The sequence below is a fragment of the Babylonia areolata genome, chromosome 5 (assembly GCF_041734735.1).
Source record: "Babylonia areolata isolate BAREFJ2019XMU chromosome 5, ASM4173473v1, whole genome shotgun sequence".
NCBI lineage: Eukaryota > Metazoa > Mollusca > Gastropoda > Neogastropoda > Buccinidae > Babylonia > Babylonia areolata.
Genome location: NC_134880.1, coordinates 54055930 through 54078943, shown reverse-complemented (window position 1 = coordinate 54078943; position 23014 = coordinate 54055930). Strand labels below are relative to the sequence as shown.

Genomic DNA, 23014 nt, shown 5'->3' with positions numbered 1-23014 from the left:
TTCCATCCTACATCTAACCTGTTTCCCTCGACCCACCATATCATATAATTCACCCCCAACCTCTCCAACCATTTTGATTTCTTGATTTTTTTTAAACAGACAAACTAAAACTGCAATAAAATATCACACAGAGAAATCTGTTGCGACAAAGAGTAACAATAGATATAATAACTTGTGACACATCACAGGCGGTAACTCGGAGTCACATAAGAATATACAGAAAATGTATGGTTTCATGGGAAAACATTACCACAATGATTTTCATAAGAGGCAAATCATTTCTCTAATCTGCAGATGGAAAATGAATTGTTTTAGGACAGTATATGTCAGTAATGTTTCTTGTATCTGCGGTGTTCACATAACAGCCGATCATATAAGCTAACAACTTGCGATATGTTAAAGTCTCACATCCCTGAACTGAAGTGTTGACGATCTTCAGCAGTCCATTGCTAATGTATGACTTTTTCAACTCCTTGTTAAATAGTCCAGTTGGTTCGCTGTTATAGTTGTTAGTTTTTCATTAGAAATATGTTATATTGTTGTTGTTGTTGTTTTTGTGTGTGTATGCGTGTGTGTTTTTAACAAAACTTAAATCAATCATTTTCTATATGTAACACACACACACACACACACACACACACACACACACACACACACACACATTCACTTACTCGCATGCGTACACAGTAATCCCCCCTCCCCCCCCCCCCCCTTACCCCTCCCCCCAGCCCCTCCCCCCTCCACCCCCCTCCGCCACCCACTTAATTTTTTTCCTACCCTCGTCTAATATCACTTACAGTGAAAAGAGGTTAAACTAAAGAATGAACGAACAGGCGTCAATCTCTTGACAATGACGTCAGTGGTGTGTCACATCAAAATGACATCACTGCAGGAAAGATTAAGTGTGCAGCAATGAGAAAATAAATGTTCCCCGAGATATTTCTTGCCTTCTTGATGTGGTGCGCGCTTGACGAAAGTTCGTCAACGACTGAGTGAGTCATCATTGTTCCTTTACGTTAGTGCGCTGATGGTTAATAAGTTCCTTTACGTTAGTGCGCTGAATAAGAACAGCACTTTTTTTTTTTCATGCTGAAACCCTTTGCTTTTGAATAAGAAAATGGCTGAGCCACCGTACAGACACGCTTTAGTCTGAGGAAGCCCGACTCATTAGAAACAGAAGAAGATGATGATGATAATAATGATGATGATGACGACGACGACGAAAATGCTATTTAGAATTCTCAAATAAACTTGGATAGGGGTGCGTTATATACTTTTTTCATAATTATACATTTTATTCTGATTCTTCTTCCCGCACTTTGCTGCAGAATATTATCACAGGGTTCAGGATACCAAATTCAATAGCATGATGTCAAGACAAGAGTGAATTGGGCATGAATAGTAGTAGCAGCGGTGATAGCAGTAGTGATGTAGGTTTTGAACAGCCCCTTCCTTGTTGAGATAAGAAACTCTAGGGAAAGCTGGACAGTACAAGGTCTTCAGAGAAGAAGCCCCCCTCAGTCAAGTGTTTCTGCCCACTAACTCCTTACACTCTAAGGGGGCCGTGCCGTGCACAGGTCATGACTCCTGGATGCCCTTGTATTGCCGCCTTTTTTTCTTCTTTTTTTTCTTTCTTTTTTTTTCTCGTCCTCAGCAGGTTCGAACCCGCGCCACCAGGGTGGTCGACACTTCAGGACTGGGTCATCTTTGTGGCAGACGTTTTAACCACTGAACCATCATACGCCTAGTTTGAGTTGGGAAGTTGAATTTTACTTTCATTCCTCCTCGATCAGATATAGCTGGAACTATTTTTCTGCTGCTTCTGCCATTGCCTTGAGAGCCCTTGCCCTCTCTCTACCAGAAATCGACAGCTGTTTCATGAGGCTGTAGGCAGATGCGCTCACAAACCCTCTTGCACCAGTCTCTATGGCGAGGACTTTGGCTTGGAAGCCAGATTCTCTCAGGCTGCTGGCTAGACTAGCATACTTCTCAGTAGTGTAGATGTGGGCTTCCTCCATTCTTTTGTATGGCACAGTGAGCTCAATCAGAATCGTTTATTTCGTTGCCTTGGAGTGGAGTACTATGTCAGGTCTCATGCCGCTCTTGCTGATGATCTCCGGGAGTTTCTTCCCCACTGATAGGTCAGCTGAGCATTCCCAATCTTCGGCACCATCAAGCAGCCCACGTTTCCATGTTTTGGATGTTACTGCTGTTCCTGGTCAAACTTTATTGCCTTTTGGTGATGTGGGTGCTAATCGGACAGTGCTCACCACATGTGCAATTTCTTTTAGCACTTGGATGTACTTCCATGTGTACCGTCCTTGGCTTTAACATTTTGAATCATCTTCCCTTCGTACTGTGAAAAAAATGAAGTCCTCTCAGCTTTGGTTCTTGTAGTTACTAATGTTAGTCTCTCTGGATTTTTGCAGACCTATCAGAGCACGGAGAAATGTCGAAGAGGACTTCATGCTTGGCATTTTTGCCTCTCTGTCCAGACAACATCACAGTGCCAGACAATCTCTGCACTCTGCAGCTTCGCCAGCCACCGCAGACAGACATTCTGGAGGGCTTCAGCAACAGACGGAGCACAGGACTGCTTCAAAATGTAAGAAGAAGTCTTTGTGTATACTCGAGCTCGAGGGCGCGTGTGTGTCACAATCTGCGCCAGATTTCCCCTAACTTCAGATAATATGTATATCGCTGGTCTGACCTTTTTTTCGTATCATATCGCCTAAACTCTACCCAGAAATTTTAGTTTCAGTTGAAGTTTCACGTAGAATTCAAAGTGCGCTGACTGATCCATTTGCACTTCACCACACACACACACACACACACACACACACACACACACGAATACGCTATATTTTTCTATTATATATTTACTGTGTGGATAGACATTAAATGAAATTGAACAAATACGTACACGCGTACATAAAATTAATGTGACCCTCCACCACGAAATGAGTCGCTTTTCTCCAGAGGTCGATTCTTAGATATTGGTATGTCGTAAATCTGCAGTAAAAGAGCTTTACAGGAAAAAAAAAGTTTGTAAATCGGATGATTCTGTGAAAAGTTATTGTAATTTGAAGTTCTAAAGTCGCAAAAGTAACGAACCGAGAAATCAAGGCCAAAAAGTTTTGGAACATGTTCATAGCAACCACATACTTCTAAGCAAGATATGTTCATGAAATTTGGCACACATATACTTAGGCGCAATATCCACTATTGCTCAAAGTTTGAAAGACAAATATTGAGTGTACTTGATTTTATTCAAACAAGAATTTCCTTATCTTTTGGGAAAAAATTGCGACTGAGGGGTAAGTATACTTACTTTTTAATCAACTCAACATGACTAAAAACCTACCAGTTTTAAGATAAGATTAGTTTTGTTGTGGTGTTGTTTGTTAATTACTATGAAACTTTTGCACTGTATAGTACGAGTACTAAAATTTATGCCAGATTAAAGGGGAAAATGCTAAATCATGATGCTGAATCATGTAATTGTTGTAATTCAATGTGCTCACTGGCTTACTGTGCAAGTGATATTAACATAATCCATGCAACAAGCACAACAAAATAACAAAGAAGATCCATACAACAAAACTGCTCACACAAAAGGTGCCAGCATAGCATCAAATGAAATACACTTCATAATCCAAATGAACACTTCATCTGCAAAGAAAACCTACTTGCCAAACCCATGCTTCACACAATAAAGACACACAAGCTCATCAAACAAACACTCAATCTGCTAAAAAAAAAATAATAATAATAATAATAATAAAAATGTGCAGATATGTGGCACAGGCAATCAGTTCTTGTGGTTCAAAGTGGAGTGATGGCCTAGAGGTAACGCGTCCGCCTAGGAAGCGAGAGAATCTGAGCGATCTGGTTCGAATCACGACTCAGCCGCCGATATTTTCTGCCCCTCCACTAGACCTTGAGTGGTGGTCTGGACGCTAGTCATTCGGATGAGACGATAAACCGAGGTCCCATGTGAAGCATGCACTTAGCGCACGTAAAATAACCCACGGCACAAAAGGGTTGTTCCTGGCAAAATTCTGTAGAAAAATCCAATTCGATAGGAAAAACAAATAAAACTGCACGTAGAAAAAAATACAAAAAAAATGGGTAGCGCTGTAGTATAGCGACGCGCTCTCCCTGGGGAGAGCATCCCGAATTTCACACGGAAAAATCTGTTGTGACGAAAAGAAATACAAATACAAAGTGTTAGTCATCAGGGTGGATGGCGTTTATGTTGAACCTTCTTCCTCCACTCTTTTTTCTCCACTGGTGGTATCAGTATGTTCCAAAAATGCATGGTTTATCCTGAAACAGTTTGTTATGCAATACTTCTTAATCTCTTTTCATTTTCTTTGTTTTGAATTATTTTCAATATGTTGTAAAGTTTATTCATTAATGCTAATAATGTTAGATTAGATATCAAACATTAATTTCAGTTTTGTACATCAACATCACAGCTTTCATTCTTTACACAGGACTTTACAAAATGCTTTACTTCTAGTTCTATGTATTTTATCAGAAAATAAAAAGAATATACTTTTATACATACATACATACATACACAGTTTCAGTTTCAGTAGCTCAAGGAGGCGTCACTGCGTTCGGACAAATCCATATACGCTACACCACATCTGCCAAGCAGATGCCTGACCAGCAGCGTAACCCAACGCGCTTAGTCAGGCCTTGAGAAAAAAAAACTACTACCACTGTTAATAATATGTATAAGGCGCAAAAACTTGATGAAGTCAACTATAAGCGTACATAAATAAATAAATAAATAATATAAAAAAGTAGAAGTAGTAATAATAATAATAATAATAATAAATAAATAAAAAAGACAACAGTGATGATAAATAAGCAATTAAATGTAAAACATGGAGACACACATTCACACATACACCCACATATGCATAACATATATGCACCAAACATGCAGTTTCACAGATATGAAAGCACAGTCAAATACACATAAAATTACATGAGCCCCAACACACACACACACACACACACACACACACACACACACACACACACATTACCCTGCACCTCCTCTACCCCCCTCCTCCACACACTCATTTCTAGGCTACGTATCGCAGCTTCCACGGCACACACACACACACACACACACACACACACACACACACACACACACACACACACACAGATGAACACTTATTTGTAGTACAAGCACACACACATACCCCCATATCCCCCACCCCCAACCCCACACACATATATACAAAGATATATATATACACACCCGCACGTTCCAATATTCCGTTGCTCCCACAGTGTAGGCATGCATACACACACATACTTCATCCTCTACCCCCCTCCCCCCCGCACCCCCCCTCCCATCCCTTCCTCACACACACACACACACACACACACACACACACACACACACACACACACATACGCACGTGCACAGAACTCTCCTGACACTTGTGTACACTTACACCCTCGCGCATGCACAAACGCACTCAAACACACAGACCCACACATACACACAAACACACACATACACACACGCACAGAGGCTGCCACTGATTGGCCGCAAGAGGGATGGGAAAAGATATCTGATGCCAAGAACGTGGCGTCTAGTGTGTTGCTCAGTCTATTGTATTTGGAAAAGCCCACAGAGACTGTTCCGTTTTGAAGAAATTTGCGCAATGCCGATATTTGTTTGATTTGCAAAGCATCGTGCTCTACCTTTCATGCTAGACTTACGGCCGCTCCCTCTCTCTGCTTTTATTTCTTTGAGGCGATCGATGGTGTAATGGCCTTGTACCTGTTTGTTTTTTTATATTCTTTGACTTTTCTGAGGATTTCCGATTTTCCTAGATGTAGGCCGCTCGTTGTTGCGTTACCATCAAGTCTGTCAGCTCGCTCATTTCCCTTAACACCTGCATGTCCCGGGCAGTATGACCATGTGAGTTTTTTAGTCTGAAAGTTGCGCATTGCCTTATGCCACTCTGGGCTTCCCATTCCATTTAAAATTTTCTGTATGAGGTTCATTGAGTCGGTTACAATCATGGCATGTTGGTTTCCGGGCATATGGATGGACGATAGCCACTGGAGTGCATGTGTCACAGCTTCAACTTCCATCGTTAGGCTGGAGGTTGTGACTTTGTAGGCAACATTCTCTTCCCTAATTGTTTTTCCATTTTGTTTCGCAGTGAATCCCCAACCGATTTGGTCTTTGGTGACTGAGCCATCTGTGTATATAATGATGTCCTCTTCTTTACTGTTTTCTTCTATGAGTAGCTTCACTTCCGCATACACACACACACACACACACACACACACACACACATATATATATATATATATATATATATATATATATATATATATATATTATTTCTTTTATAATATTATCAGATAAAGCAGTTTACTGATAATAAAAGTATGAATTAATGATTATCAATGTTGTATCACTATGAGTATCAGTGTACATATCAGTGTGCATGTGCATGACAAGCTGCAATGCAGTAAGTTACTTTATGCATGGTGGCATGTCAAGCACATGCACACTGAAATCATTTATGTAAATGTCTATGCAAAACTTTACAAATCCATACATGTACATCTATACAATGTTTGTAAAAAGAAAATAAGTTTGTACACTTCATGGTAAATTTTATTTAACAGTTGACCACAAAATCGCTCACTCATAGACAGGAGTTCACCAGTATACAATTCTTTAGTTGACAGTGTACCTAGTGTGGTGGTGTTGCCTCTCCTTCTGATGACATGACTTGCCAGCAGTGATCTCAGAATTATTCATTGGTGTACAGGCAGGCATACAAAGTACCATCAGGCTGAAAAAAGTTGAACTATTAGTAATACTATTAGTATTTACTGTTGACACAACTCTGTATTTATTTACCTCAAAACAACACACACACACACACACACACACACACACACACACACACACACACACACACACAACCTGACACACATACACATAAAATATCCATTGAAGCAAATTCTGTGAAACTGAAAACTGTTCATACATGTTCAGTTACATGTACTGGTTAAACTGTGAAGGGACCATGTGTGTGTGTGTGTGTGTGTGTGTGTGTGTGTGTTTGACATATTGTGTGAGTGTGTGACACATTGTGTGTGCGACACACATTGTTAGTGTGTGTGTGTGTGTGCGCGCGCGCGCGTGTGTGTGACATGTATACACATTGTGTGTGTGTGTGTGTGTGTGTGTGTGATTTTCTTTTAATTTACACACTGTTAATTTCCTCAGATTCACTTTATTCTTTTCATTATTTTTGTTCCGTGTGTCAAACAGTGAATTTTTGTACCAATGTACAGACAATAAATCAGTCTTGAGTCAATCATTGTTAAATAGATTATCAGTTGATTATACCATCATTACATTTTAATAATTGTCAATGTGGGTAAAATCAGAATCCTTACCGTCAGACACTTCAGCTACATCCAGTCCCCCAGTCACTTTATATTTTCCTTCTGTAAACTGTGAGAAACTTATCTCACTTGAGTGCAGCAAGTCAGTTTCACTCGTTTTCATGTCAGTCACACCACTGATGGCACCTGGCGCATGTTGATTTCGGCAGTTACATGCGAAGGCTTCCAACATTTCTGTATCTAGTGCAAATGTTGATTCATCATCTACATCAAAATTAATATTGTTCTTGCTGAAAGCTGAACGACAATCCTGCATCGTCTGCTTTCGAAATTAGCGTTGCTTTCGTATTCACTGAGATCGATTTCATGACCATCAGCCTAGTTGGAATGGTCAATTCCATCAATGAAGTACTGGGTTAGTTACTCACAAATGTCGTCTTCTTCACTTAATGGCAAAATGTTTGCAACGCAGGTGTATCTTGCCAGTAAATTGCTATGTCTCTGTGAAATGCGGGATTCCGTTCACTGCGACCATGTTTATTTAAGCCAGTGTGCTGAATGGTCTCTCTCGGCCAATGACAGAGGGGGGTTTCCTTCATAGCGACGCATTGTTTACGTAGTGTATCCTTATTTTGAAAGCGAATATTTGGCTTGTAGTTTAAAACTTAACCATTGAAAAGGACAGATTGAAAGAGACGGACTTGACCTTTGAAACGATGTATGATTCGACTGGTCTATTCCAAGAGATTAGGGAGGGCAAGCTTGTCAAAGTTAATCGATTTTGCGAAGTCATGGGCGATCAGAATGGTGGGTTAGGTATTTTAAGCATACTTTTAAGGCAAAAGAAGACACAATTATGCCCAGATACTTCAATATGAGATAAAAGAAAGCCTAAAGTTTACTATGAAGTTAAAATCTGAAAATCGACAACCTGACCCCCACCCGCCTAAAATCGCCCCTCGCGGCAAAGTTGGTCAGGTGTAAAGCGACTCATTCCGTGATGGAGGGTCATGGCATCTACCTACCTACCTAAATACATACATTGATACATCCATACATCCACACACACACACACACACACACACACACACACACACACACACACATGTGGTTCGTCCGTCGGGATCGACGAGGACCATCTAGTCATCCTGGGGGTGGGTGGGTTGGGCTCTGTGGGTGCGCAGATGACTGGTCAGGCCAATCCGCGCCCGGAAGGTTCTGACGCAGTGTGGACAGGGGATGGTGGCGGCTGTCGGGGACTTGCTGGCACTGCTTTTCCTGACCTGTCTGCGTTGCTCTGCTGCAGCGATTCTGTTGGCCTCGCAGGATTTGGCGCCTTTGTGGACAGCTGAACGCCACTTTGGTCTGTCCATTGCATTCAGCTCCCATGTGTCGTGGCTGATGCTGAAGGCCTTCAGAGAAGCTTTCAGAGTCTTTGAAGCGCTTCTTTTGGTCTCCATGGGAGCGCTTGCCATGTTGGAGTTCGCCGTACAGCAGTTTCTTGGGGAGCCGGTGGTCTGGCATGCAAACTACATGGCCTGTCCAGCGCAGCTGGGCCTTCGTCAAGATGGTGTAGATGCTGGGCACGTTTGCACGAGTGAGCACCTCTGTGTCAGGGATCTTCCTTGCCACTTTATGCCGAGAAGTTTTCTGACGCTGGTGGTGTGGAAGTGGTTCAGCTTTTTGGCGTGGCGTTTGTAGACCGTCCATGATTCACATCCATAGAGCAGTGTGGTAAGAACTATGGCCTTGTATACTTTGAGCTTCGTCTCCAGAGTGATGCCTCTCCTGTTCCAAACGTTCTTATGGAGCGCTGGCTTTGGCGAGTCTGGCATCCACCTCGTCGTCGATGACAACTGTGCGAGAGAGTGTACTGCCCAGGTATGTGAACTTGTCCACCGCGTTCAGTCGTTACCCGTTGATGAAGATATTTGGTTCAACGTAAGGCTTTCCTGGAGCTGGCTGGTGCATCACCTCAGTCTTCTTTGTGCTGATTGTGAGGCCAAAGTTGTCACAGGCAGCAGAGAACTTGTCGACGCTGTGTTGCATGTCAGCTTCGGAGGCAGCGTTGAGAGCGCAGTCATCAGCAAACAGGGAGTCGTTGACGGTGTCTGTCCTCACCTTGGTTTTTGCTTGAAGCCTCCTGAGGTTGAAGAGTGAGTCATCTGTGCGGTACCTGATGCCAATGCCTACGTCAGCGTCTCTGAAGGCATCTGTCAGCATGGCTGAAAACATGAGACTGAACACGGTGGGGGCAAGAACACACCCTTGCTTGACTCCGTTGGAGACAGGGAATGGTTCTGAAGTCTCTCCGTTGTCTTGGACTCGGGCCAGCATCCCATCGTGTAGTTGCCGTATGATGGTGATGAACTTTCTGGGACATCCGTACTTCGCCATGATTCTCCAAAGGCCATCTCTGCTAACAGTATCGAAGGCCTTGGTCAGATCGCCATAGGTGGAGTAAAGGTCGGCGTTCTGTTCCTGACACTTCTCCTTGAGCTGCCTGGCAGCAAACACCATGTCGATAGTCCCGCGTTCTTTCCGGAAGCCACACTGGCTCTCTGGTAGGAGACCTTGCTCAAGGTGCGCTATGAGACGGTTGAGTAGCACTCTGGCCAGAGTCTTGCCGGCAACGGACAGCAGGGATATTCCGCGATGGTTGTCACAGGCCTGACGATTTCCTTTGCGCTTGTACAGGTGTATGATGGAAGTGTCTTTGAAGTCCAGTGGAACTGCCTCATGCTGCCAGATGAGCTGAAATAGCTGATGGAGCTTCTCAGTCAGCGCCATACCACCTTCTTTGTAGACCTCAGCTGGAATGGAGTCTGAGCCAGGGGCTTTGCCATTGGATAGCACACGGATAGCTTTCTGGGTCTCCTCCAAAGTTGGAATGGCACCCAACGACTCACTGACTGGCACCTGGGGGAGTCGGTCGATGGCTTCATCATTGATGGTGGAAGGGCGGTTCAGTACGCTGTCAAAGTGTTCAGCCCATCTCTCAAGGATCCCGTCCTTGCCAGTGATCAGGGTAGAACCATCAGCACTGAGGAGTGGAGCAGATCCAGAGGTGGTGGGGCCGTAAACTTCTTTCAGGCCGTTATAGAAGTTCTTCATGTCGTTCTTGTCTGCAAAGCCCTGGATCTCATCAGCTTTGTTGTTCAACCAGGAATCCTGCATCTGCCGCAGCTTCAGCTGGATGGTGCTGCGTGCGCTCTTCAGTATGTCTTTCTTTGACTGTGACTTGGGATCTTCAATGTGGGCTCTGTAGGCTTGGCGTTTGTCTTCCAGCAGCTGCTTGATCTCAGTGCAGTTCTCATCAAACCAGTCTTTGTGCTTCCTGGCAGAAGGCCCCAGGCACTCCATGGCAGTGTTGTACACCGTCTCATGCAGTGCGCCCCATGCTGCCTCCACATTCTGGTTGTCCAGCACGGTGGACTCAAGGCGTTCCTCCAGGGTGTCAGCAAAGCTCTGCTTGATGTTGCCTAGCTCCAGCTTGCTGACATTCAGGCGTTTGAGTGCTTTCATGCCCTGAGGCCGTCTCTTGGGCTGGATGCGGAGGTTGAGTTTGGAGACGATAAGGCGGTGGTCTGTCCAGCACTCGGCGCCGCACATGGCCCTCATGACTCGTACGTCCTGCCTGTCCCTCTTCCTGACGATGACAAAGTCGATGAGATGCCAATGCCCGGACCGAGGATGCATCCATGACGTCCTGTTACGGGTAGGGAGGCAGAAGACGGTGTTTGTGATAAGAAGGTCGTGCACGGCACAAGTAGTTGACCATTGCTGTTACAGTTGTCAACCCCATGCTTCCCAATCACGCCTTCCCAGGAGGTGCTGTCACAGCCAACTCACGCGTTAAAGTCACCAAGAATGATGAGCTTGTCTGCGTTGGGAACAGTGGTGATGACAGCATTCAGGTCCTCGTAGAACTTGTCCTTGACCTCATCCGGGCTGGTCATGGTGGGTGCGTAGGCGCTGACAGTGGTGGTAAACTTCTTTCCGTTGCATAAAGGGAATTTCATCGTCATCAGGCGATCGTTCACTCCTTTCGGGGGGCCAGCCAGCTTGCCAACGAGGGTTGTCTTCACTGCAAAGCCAACTCCAGCCTCACGTCTCTCTTCAGGTCCGCGACCACTCCAAAAGAAGGTGTAGCCTGCGCCTCGCTCACAGAGTTCGCCTTCTTCTGTCAGTCTGGTCTCACTTATGGCAGCGATGTCGATGTTGTACCTGGCTAGTTCACTCGCAATGAGTGCTGTGCATCTCTGTGGTCTGTCAGAGTCGCCTCTGTCCAGAAGTGTACGCACGTTCCATGTGGCAATGGTCAATGGGGTGCTCCTTGTTTTCTTCTTTCTTTCCTTTGTGTGTCGACCGCTTGAGTAGGGTCCCCGTCAGCCGCGGTATGCTGACTAGGGTGGTGTGGAGCAGGCAATGTTTAGGGCACCTTTTCTAGCCCCTTCCTCATGCCATGGAGGTGAGCAGTGCTGTCCTGAAGAGGGCTGCTCAGTTGCTCAGGGGGCTGCCGATCTCCACCGCTGCTCCAGTCGGTGAAAAACGACCCTATGGCCTGAGCCGCCTGTGTGCAGGTCCGCGGCTACGACTGCCAGTGTACCCACACCTGTCGCTTCGTTGCTCGCCTGTCGCCACAGGGCTTGGGGAAAATGATGGTATGGGATGAAGGATGACTGATGACTTGCGCGATGACTTTGTTTATAGTGAGGAGGAGTTGCGCACCGTCGATCTCACTCTCTTGTCCGAGACCGTCTGTATCCAGTGGCAAGACGAGGTCAAGACGACTGGAGATGGTAACGGATGCAGTGGATGACCAGGATGTCCTATGTGCCTCATCCTTCCCTCAGCACTCCACAGTGCTCTGCTGCAACCGCCTTCCTCTCCGTTGAACTATGAAGGTTTCTTCCGCAGAGTCCGCCGGATCCAGTTTTCACATGCTTGGGTAGACAAGCCCTAACTCACCGAGGGTTTGAGACCCGTCGGCTACCCTCACCTAGTTTATCCAGCCTGTCAAAGCCGTTGCCCGGGGGTTAGGTGCTGCCGTATGCTAGCAGCTTCGAGGACCCATAAGTGAGAGCTGGGTGCCGGTGGGTACCAACAGAGGACGAACCACTCTCGGACGAGCGTGACAAGCCCCCCCTCCAGAGGTACTACCCCTACCGTGCACCCCCTAACCCCCATACATACATACATACATATGCACTGACACACAGACTACTGAAAGACAGAGATATTACATAGACTCACCTTTTCACTTTGCTTAAACACATGAGCCAAGGGGAAAAAAACACCTCCCTGTTAACATTTTATTTCGGACTGTTGAAAAGGGAAAAACATCTGTTTTACCCACTTAAAGATGACGGACGTCTATACAATCTCAAGGCCTGATGAAGGTGTTGGGTTACGCGAAGGTCAGACATCTGCTCTTTTTCTTTTCTCCAGCAGATGTGGTGAAGCGTATATCATATGGATCTGTCCGCACGCTCCAACCAGCTTCTTGAAACTGAAATTGTACAATCTCATCCGCTGGGGACCCGGATGACAGCAAAGCGCCGACCCCACCAGGCAAGGACGACCACCATATAATGACAGCGGTGACTGGCCTCCTCCTTATGATGCCACCGCCTTGAAAGACCTCGACGACAAAGGAACTGCAATATCAACCCACCATCAGCGACCCAGTCCCCACGAAGAACAAATCACCATTCACAGGGCCAGAACTTAAAGCTTGCCTCTTCAGATAATGAATCGTGGGAACATGCCAAAACTGACGACCTCCAAAAGGCAGCACAGTTATCATCATCATTATCATCAATAGCCGTACCCATCACATTTTCGAAAAATCCCATGGACACGACAACAGCCCGTAAGCCCAAACGCAAGCGCAGTACAAGCACGGAAATCATAAAGAGTATTAAAAAAAAAAGAGGAAAATGCTGTTAAGAGTAAAAGATCAGAAAAGGATGTGTATGAGCTGTTGAAATACGTCGACAGCCCAGATGTGGACCTGGGTGAGGTGGCTTCCGTCACAAGGGAGGCAGGGGATGGAGGGGTGATAGAGCTCCCTGTGCTGACGAAAGTCATCCAGCACCCAGATAAAGAAGAGATCATACAGGAGTCCATTGAAGAGTTGATTGTAGAGAATCCCTACAGAGAGATCATAGAGAATCCAATCAAAGAGGAGATGATAGAGAAGGCCGCCAGAGAGGAGATCAAAGAGAATCCTGTAAGAGAGGAGATCATAATGGAGCCTGCCAGAGAAAAGATCTTGGGAGAGGTCCAGTTCATCCCATTGCAGCACTGGCCAATGGTGGGGGATGAGGCTGAAGAATCCAAGCACAAACACAAGCACAAAACCATCAACATCAAAGAGGCCCCCCACCCCCCACCCCCCGGTTGGGCAGAACCGGGTCGGGCACCACCACCACTACTACCACCAGCCATCCCACCACCACCACCACCAGCCGTCCCACCACCACCAGCCTATCCACCAGGCCTGCCACCCCCAGGGGGTGGTCAGAAGATGCTCAATCTGATTTGAGCTGATAGAGCTCTGACTGGAGCTGGTGGAGGCAGTGGCAAAACAGCAGCAAGTTCAACACTGTGTTGACTAGTCTCCCCGAGATGGTCACAGCAATGACTGCCTGCTCTATCCTGACGTAAAACAATCGTTAATTGCTGTGGTTTTAAAAGAACCCACAGCAACAAGAACAGTCATCCCTGGGCAAAATTTTGCAATAAAATCCACTCTCATATATAGATACAGGTGTATGTGTGCATGACTGTTGCCTGACTGAATGACACAGGGAATGAATGATGAGCGCCCAAAGGCAGATAACAGTCGGCTCTACCCAGGTAGTCAGCCTGTCGAGCAAAATATAATGAATCCGTGCTTGTAAAAAGCTTTGACTTTGGTCTCTGACCGAAGATAGGTGCTATGTAAGTATCCACAACGACAGTTTCAGTTTCAGTTTCAGTAGCTCAAGGAGGCGTCACAACAACAATGATGATAATAATATCATTATCATTATGTGTCCACAACCATTCCTCTTTTAATGGCTACTGCTGAAGCAATGGTTATATAGTGTTTGTCTCTCCATATCTCAGTGTTGTGTACTTAGAAGATACAGCCAGTTTCTCCTGTAGATGGAACATTGTCTATTAGTCTGTGTTTATGGGAAGTTATTTTATCATCAAGATATCTGCCTTTATTGAAGATCTCGAAAAAAAAAATAAAACAAGAGAGGCAAGGCCTTCAAGACTCACTTGTGATACACGTTAAAAACAAAAAAAAATCTAATCGTTAAAATGTGTTCTGTACTTATTATTATAAAGCTTCGGGTTAAAAAAAAAGAAAGAAAAAGAAAAGTCCTAGCCAGATTCGAACCCCGCCTGTTCGGGTGAGAAGAAGCTGTCTTACCCATTACACTATCGTGGCTCTTTAACTGACGTTCTAAAATTTAATATTTAAACATACTTTTTTAAAGGGCGATAAATCGATTGCGGTATTCGCAGTGAGAACGCTGTTTAAATCATATTATTCTGGTGTATCTTGGGCATTCAAAAAATCTTTAAGGTCAATAAACAATTCTTTTTAAGTCCGCGGTAAAGGAGACGTGGCTATCGCCGCAATCACACTGCAACATTTAGCCGTTTTCTCTAGATCTAGATAGATGTACAAGTTTAGTTACACCCGCCGGGAATGTAGTACGACACGGTCGATCGATTCAATTTCTCCTTTATGTTCATTCAATTTTATAGTTTTAAAGTTGATATGAAAATTTAGTATTTTGTCAAACTAATAACATGTAGAGCCAAGTACAAGTACTTCTAAACGTCGTATGAAGTGAAAAGGACTTCATTTTGAGAAAAGTCAAGACTGGAAATTTTTTCGTTTCATCAATTCAAGGATATTAACTCGCATGGTTTACAATTTTTAACTGTGAATTCCGACTGATTCTGTGGATATTTTTATGGCAGTTTGGGGCATAATCCAGTAAATGATGAGGCGTTCACAAATCTTTCTCTGAATAAATATTTCACGGTCTCCTTCTCCAACTTTCCATCACATGTTATCGTGCATTGTCCATTGAATATTGGATTGAACAGGCAGGTCAACAACTTGAAACAAAATGGCGTCGTTCGCGTTCGCGAAGAATATGAGCACGCGCTTTGAATGTGTATAAATATGTGTACACAATTGATTTTTGCCCATGACCTTCAGGGCTCAGCCAATAGATCTATAAAGTCCACTCGTCATATTGATTTTAGTATTTTCCGAAAAAGACCACTTGGGCAAATGAACATAGTGAAAGCCCTGTACACTGAGACTAAAATGCACAAGTTTTTTATGTATTGAGTATAATTTCAAAATGTAATGTTTAAGATGAGAAAAATCAGTTTAAAGCAAATTAAGTCCCCTAGCATTAATTACAGATTAATTTCCCTTTTTTACTATCTGCACCAAAACGTTTGCAAAATAAATATAACTTCCATGCTTAGCAAAAGAAGTTCCTGTTTGAACAAAAAATAATAACAATGACTGCTCTTGGTGTTGTGTCAGAATATCAGATCAAAGTGCCAAGTTTAGAGAATAAAAAAAAAATATAAATATAACAGTAAATGCAGTTTGCATATAATTTGCTTCTTTTTTTATTTTTTGTGCCCCTCCCAGAGGTGCAATATTGTTTTAAACAAGATGACTGGAAAGAACTGAATTTTTCCTATTTTTATGCCTAATTTGGTGTCAACTGACAAAGTATTTGCAGAGAAAATGTCAATGTTAAAGTTTACCACGGACACACACACACACACACACACACACACAGAGAGAGAGAGAGAGAGAGAGAGAGACAACCGAACACCGGATTAAAACATAGACTTACTTTGTTTACACAAGTGAGTCAATAAAAGCAGTACTTTTTCACACTGAGCATATCATAAGGATCTGTCTGCACACTCTGATCAGCTTTTGAAACTGAAAACTGAAACTGTATAATCTCATCCACAGGGGACCCAGATGACAGTGTCATGCATGACGTCACACACCTCAATACCGAAGCGCCGCCCCCACCAGTCAAGGACGACCACCAGATCATGACAGCGGTGACCAGCCTCCACCTTATGATGCCACTACCTTTAAAGACTTTGACGACAAAGGAACTGCGATTTCAACCCACCCGCAGTGACCCAGTCTCCATGAAGAACGAACCACCATTCACAGGTCCAGAGCTAAAGCTCGTCGCTTCAGAAAATGGGTGGTGGGGACATGCCAAAATGGAAGACCCCCAAAAGGCAGCACAACATCATCATCATTATCATCAGCAGCCATACCCATCACATTTTCGAGGAATCCCATGGGCACGACAACACCTCCTCAAGCCCAAACGCAAGCGCAGCACAAGAATTGAAATCACTGAGAGTAAAAGACCAGAGAAGGATGATGTTGAGAGTGAAAGACCAAAGAAGGAAGATAATGAGCGAAATGAAAGAACAGAGGTGGAAGTCATTGACAGTGACAGACCAGAGGTGGAAGTCATTGACAGTGACAGACCAGAGGTGGAAGTCATTGACAGTGACAGACCACCAGAGGTGGAAGTCATTGACAGTGACAGACCAGAGGTGGAAGTCATTGACAGTGAAGTCATTGACAGTAACAGACCAGAGGTGAAAGTCATTGACAGTGACAGACCAGAGGTGGAAGTCATTGACAGTGACAGACCAGAAATGGAGGAGCACGAGTTGTTGGAATACGTCGACACCCACGATGTGGACCTAGGTGAGGTGGCTTCCGTTACGAGGGAGACAGGGGATGGAGGGGTGATAGAACACCCCGTGCTGACTGAAATCATCCAGCAACCGGAGGACGAGGAGATCATACAGAAGTCCATCGAAGAGGTAATAATAGAGAATCCCGTCAGAGAGAAGGTCATAGAGAATCCCATCAGAGAGGAGGTCATAGAGAATCCCGTCAGAGAGGAGGTCATAATGGAGCCCGCCAGAGAAAAGATCATGATGAAACCCGCCAGAGAAAAGATCATGATGAAACCCGCCAGAGAAAAGATCATGATGAAACCCACCAGAGAAAAGATCATGATGAAACCCACCAGAGAAAAGATCATAATGAAACCCGCCAGAGAAACGATCATGATGAAACCCACCAGAGAAAAGATCATGATGAAACCCACCAGAGAAAAGATCCTGCCCTGGGGAGAGGTCCAGTTCGTTCCCTTGCAGTACTGGCCAATGGTACAGGAGGAGGCCAAAAAACACGAGCACAACCACAAACACAAACACAGGCACAAGTACAAGCACAAGATCATAGAGAATCCCGTCAGAAAGATCATAATGAAGCCCAACAGAGAGAATATCCTGCCCTGGGGAGAGGTCCAGTTCGTTCCATTGCAGCACTGGCCAATGGCAGAGGAGGAGGCCAAAGAACACGAGCACAAGCACAAACACAAGCACAAGAAAAAGCACAAAACCATCAACTTTGTCAACATCGAAGAGCTCCCCCATCTGGCAGCACCAGCCCAGGCACCAACACTACCACTACCACCAGCCATCCCACCACCACCACCACCAGCCGTCCCACCACCACCACCACCAGGCTTCCCACCACCACCAGGCTTCCCACCACCACCAGGCTTCCCACCAGGACTGCCACCCCCAGGGGGTGGTCAGAAGATGCTCAATCTGTCTTGAGCTGATAGAGCTCTGACTGGAGCTGGTGGAGGCAATGGCAAAACAGCAGCAAGTTCAACACTGTGTTGACCAGTCTCCCCGAGATGGTCACAGCAATGACTGCCTGCTCTATCCTGACGTAAAACAATCGTTAATTGCTGTGGTTTTAAAAGAACCCACAGCAACAAGAACAGTCATCCCTGGGCAAAATTTTGCAATAAAATCCACTCTCATATATAGATACAGGTGTATGTGTGCATGACTGTTGCCTGACTGAATGACACAGGGAATGAATGATGAGCGCCCAAAGGCAGATAACAGTCGGCTCTACCCAGGTAGTCAGCCTGTCGAGCAAAATATAATGAATCCGTGCTTGTAAAAAGCTTTGACTTTGGTCTCTGACCGAAGATAGGTGCTATGTAAGTATCCACAACGACAACGATGATAATAATACCATTATCATTATATGCCCACAACCATTCCTCTTTTAATGGCTACTGCTGAAGCAATGGTTATATAGTGTTTGTCTCTCCATATCTCAGTGTTGTGTACTTAGAAGATACAGCCAGTTTCTCCTGTAGATGGAACATTGTCTATTAGTCTGTGTTTATGGGAAGTTATTTTTATCATCAAGATATCTGCCTTCATTGAAGATCTCGAAAATGAAATAATTATAAAAGCAGTGCCTTTTTACAATGAGTACATCATGAGCATCTGTCCACACGCTCTGATCAGCTTCTTGAAAATGAAATCTGAAACTGTACAATCTCATCCGCAGGGGACCCAGAGGACAGCGTCACGCATGACGTCACAGATCTCAATAGTGAAGCGTTGCCCCCACCAAGCAAGAACGACCACCAGATCATGACAGTGGTGACCGGCCTCCTTCTTATGATGCCACCGCCTTTTAAGAGTTCAACGACAAAGGAACTGCGATTTCAACCCACCATCAGTGACCCAGTCTCCATGAAGAAGGAACCACCGCTCATGAGGCCAGAACTAAAGCTCACGTCTTCAGATAATGGGTGGTGGGGATATGCAAAAACTGAAGACCCCCAAAAGGCAGCACAACATCATTATCATTATCGTCATCAACAGCCGTACCCATCACATTTTCGAGGAATCCCACGGGCACAACACGTCCTCAAGCCCAAACGCAAGCGCAGCACAAGCATTGAAATCACTGAGAGTAAAAGACCAGAGAAGGAAGATGTTGAGCATAAAAGACCACAGGAGGAAGATGCCGAGACCAAAAGAAGAGAGGTGGGAGACGTTGAGCGGAAAAGACCAGAGGAGGAAGACTTTAAGCATAAAAGACCAGAGGAGGAAGACGCTGAGCGTAATGAAAGGTCAGTCGTGGAAGTCATTGAGCGTAAAAGACCAGAGGTGGAAGAGTACGAGCTGCTGGAATACGTTGACAGCCAGAATGTGGACAAGGGTGAGGTGGCTTCCGTCACGAGGGAGGTCGGGGATGGAGGGGTGATAGAATACCCTGTGCTGACGGAAATCATCCAGCAGCCAGAGGAAGAGGAGATTATACAGGAGTTTATTGAAGAGGAGATCACAGAGAATCCCGTTAGAGAGGAGATCATAATGGAGCCCGCCAGAGAGAAGATCAGAATGAAGCCCGCCAGAGAAAAGATCCTGCCCTGGGGAGAGGTCCAGTTCGTTCCCTTGCAGTACTGGCCAATGGCGGAGGAGGAGGCTGAAGAACACAAGCACAAGCACAAAATCATAGAAAATCCCATCAGAGAGGAGATCATAATGGAGCCCGCCAGACAGAACATTCTGCCCTGGGGAGAGGTCAAGTACGTTCCCTTGCAGTACTGGCCAGTGGTAGAGAAGGAGGCTGAAGAACCCGAGCACAAGCACAAGAACAAGCACAAGAACAAGCACAAGAACAAGCACAAAATCATCCACTTCATCAACATCGAAAAGCTCCCCAGTCCCGCAGCACCGGCCCGGCTCCCAGCCCCACCACCACCACCACCACTACCTCCACCAGTCTCCCAACCACGACCACCACCAGCCTTCCCACCACCAGCCTTCCCACCACGACCACCATTTGCCTTTCCACCACCACCGGGCCTACCACCCCCAGGATGAATTCTGAAGAAACTCGAACTGACACCAGCTGGTGGAGCTCTGACTGGAGCCAGTGGCGTAGAACTGCGCAGGACGTTCAACACTGCGTTGATCCGTCTGCACGTGATGGTCACAGCAATGACAGTCTGCTCTGTCCTGACATAAAACAATCCACTCTAATATATAGATACATGTATGCGCGTGCGCGTGACTGAAACCTGACTGAACGACACAGGAAACGCGTGAAGGGAGCCCAAAGGCAGCTGTCAGTCTGCTCTGCCCAGGTCGGCAGCCTGTCAAGCAAAATATAATGACTCCGTATTTGTAAAAAGGTTAGACATTCGTCTGTGACCTAAGATAGGCACTATGTAAGTATCAACAACAACAACGATTATTATTATCATTATCATTATTACGATCATCATTTTTCTCATCATTATTACTATTTTACTATTAGGTGTCCACAAAAACCACTCTTCTTTTTAACGGCCACCGCTGAAGCAATGGTTAAAGTTTGTCTCTCCGTGTTGTGTTATGTTATAAGGTACAACCAGTTTCTCCTTTGGCTGCAACACTGTCCAATAGTCTGTGCATATGAGAAGTTATTTTATCATCAAATTATCTGCGTTTAATTACGATATCGAAAAAATAACTAAACAAAAAAATCAATAAAAGCAGTGCCTTTTTACACTGAGTATGCACCCTCAGCCCCCATCTCTCCTATCCACTATTTCCCCCCTCCCAAAGAAAAAAAAACTTGGGGGGCTAAGTATTTCAGATTTGTTCCTGTGGATTTGTTTTTTCTTTTGACTGTGTATATACATACATTTCGTCTGAAACCTTTTTTTCCGCTGTGTGTGTATGTGTGTGTGTGTGTGTTATTACCAGGCATACACTTTTCTTTAAAACTAGGAACCCCGAGCTGAGCTGAGCGAATCCTATTTCGCAAGAAATTGTTCTCCATTAGTGATACAGAAGGAGGGGGGAGGGGGGGGGACGAGGGGGGCACAACAAATTACTTGTGTCCGAATGTCAACATCACGTTTTCCGCATCATTCATCTTTCTCCCATTCCTCACCTTTGTCATTCCCCCCACCCCACTCCACCTTTCTAAAAGCAATTCTACTCTCCCACGACGTTATCCATTTGAAGAAAAACGAAAAAAAAGATTGAAAAAAAGGAAACAAAGAATAAAAATGGAGAGTTGGGCCAGTTCTTTAAACAATTTTTCTTACAAACTTGGCACTTAATCCCTGTACTACCAGCAGACTGTGTTGCATATTAGGCAATCTCAGCAGCGCTAAATTTGCTGAGCGTTAAGGATTTTCCTGAATCTTCGCAATTCTTGCCGAAGACTAAAAACAAAAAAAACAAATCCATAACAACTCTAATGTTACAAAGCTCGCTTAAAAGTGAAACCCAGCCCTGATTCCCAATTATTCCCCACGCCCATATCAGTTTACCAATAGAAAAACAACTACCAAGTTTCCTTGTGAAAGATTCGACTCGAAGACCTGTAAGAATAGGGTCTTCTTTCGACTTTAGTAGTTGAAATTGAAACTTAAAACACGGGGGAGGAGATGGGGTTTGATTTCCTCACTACTCGACAAATCGGGTGATGCATGACTGAGTATTTTCAAAAACACGACAAGACTTAAACGAATATTATACTTACTTTCTGCATTCAACTCGAAAAAAAATTTCTGACGTGATGTCTCAAGAAATTGCTGTGCTATCCGTTAATGATAATAATACAAATTAACGAAACATTGCAAAAACGAACGATGCATTTTAACTCACTCAGTACGGCCAGTCCTCTCTTCTCCTCTACACAGACCCCTCGGATGTCCAGTGGGTGTCAGAATGACCCAACCTTTAGCTTCCGTCGTCAGAATTGTGGTATTCTTTGTCAACATTCACCTCTTCAGAATAAGAGCTTTCCGCTTGCAGTATTTTGATGATGGTAATTGTGGTGAAACGCTGTTAACGTCGTCTCTTTCGCCGTTCGTATGGAAAGAGTTAACAAGCTATGCTTCTATGCAAAACGACAGTATGATATATCGGGGATTTGTAGAGTTTCTTGATAGTGTTCTTAATCGTATGTTAAAATGATTTTGCCAATATTTTACAAGTTCTTTGAGGCGGATGTTGCATTTCTTCACGCAAATCTGGTGTGCATGTTGCGTGAGTATGTGTATGTGTGTCTGCGTGTGTTTGCGTGTGCGGGGGCGTGTGTGTATGTATGTATGTATGTGGGAGGGGTGGGGTAGTGTGTGTGTGTATCTGTGTGCGCGCAACTTTATTATATTTGATACTGCAATAATGAAACCACAAGTCAGTATGCCCTCTGCACATGTACCCCATTTTTTTCAAGATAGTCAAGCTTTATCATTCTCTTTACACATTCAGTTTAGCATATTCCATAAAAGCATAAATCAGTTCAGATATTTAAAGCTAATGTATATAACACATTTTAATTCACTCAGTACGGCCAGTCCTCTCTTCTCCTCTACACAGACCCCTCGGATGTCCAGTGGGTGGCTGAATGACCCAACCTTTAGCTTCCGTCATCAGAATTGTGGTATTCTTTGTCAACATTTACCTCTTCAGTATAAGAGCCTTCCGATTGCAATATTTTGATGATGGTAATTGGGGTGAAACGCTGTTAACGTCGTCTCTTTCGCCGTTCGTATGGAGAGAGTTAATCTATTGTGACAAAGGCCATATCGCACATGCATTTCAATCGATTGTTTGGTGTCGTATGCTGTACCCTGCACCAGTCCGATATGGTAAGCATATTCAGTCAAACATGGAATAATCAAACTTC

General features: G+C 44.6%; 1 protein-coding gene across 3 annotated transcripts in view; it reads left to right on the top strand.

Moving 5' to 3' along the window:
* The window catches only part of LOC143282182 (uncharacterized), a 25027-nt gene extending 4062 nt beyond the window's left edge, over positions 1-20965 (top strand). For 2 of the 3 annotated variants that reach the window (XM_076587757.1, XM_076587758.1), the window contains exons 2-3: positions 2430-2605; positions 16430-18482. In XM_076587757.1, the coding sequence (XP_076443872.1) occupies positions 2430-2605; positions 16430-18123 (1870 nt within the window). In that variant the 3' untranslated portion in view covers positions 18124-18482. Of the gene's footprint in view, positions 1-2429; positions 2606-16429; positions 18483-18880 lie in introns of those variants that run through there. The other variant, XM_076587759.1, reaches the window with a different exon arrangement.
* Positions 20966-23014: the final 2049 nt, after the last annotated feature.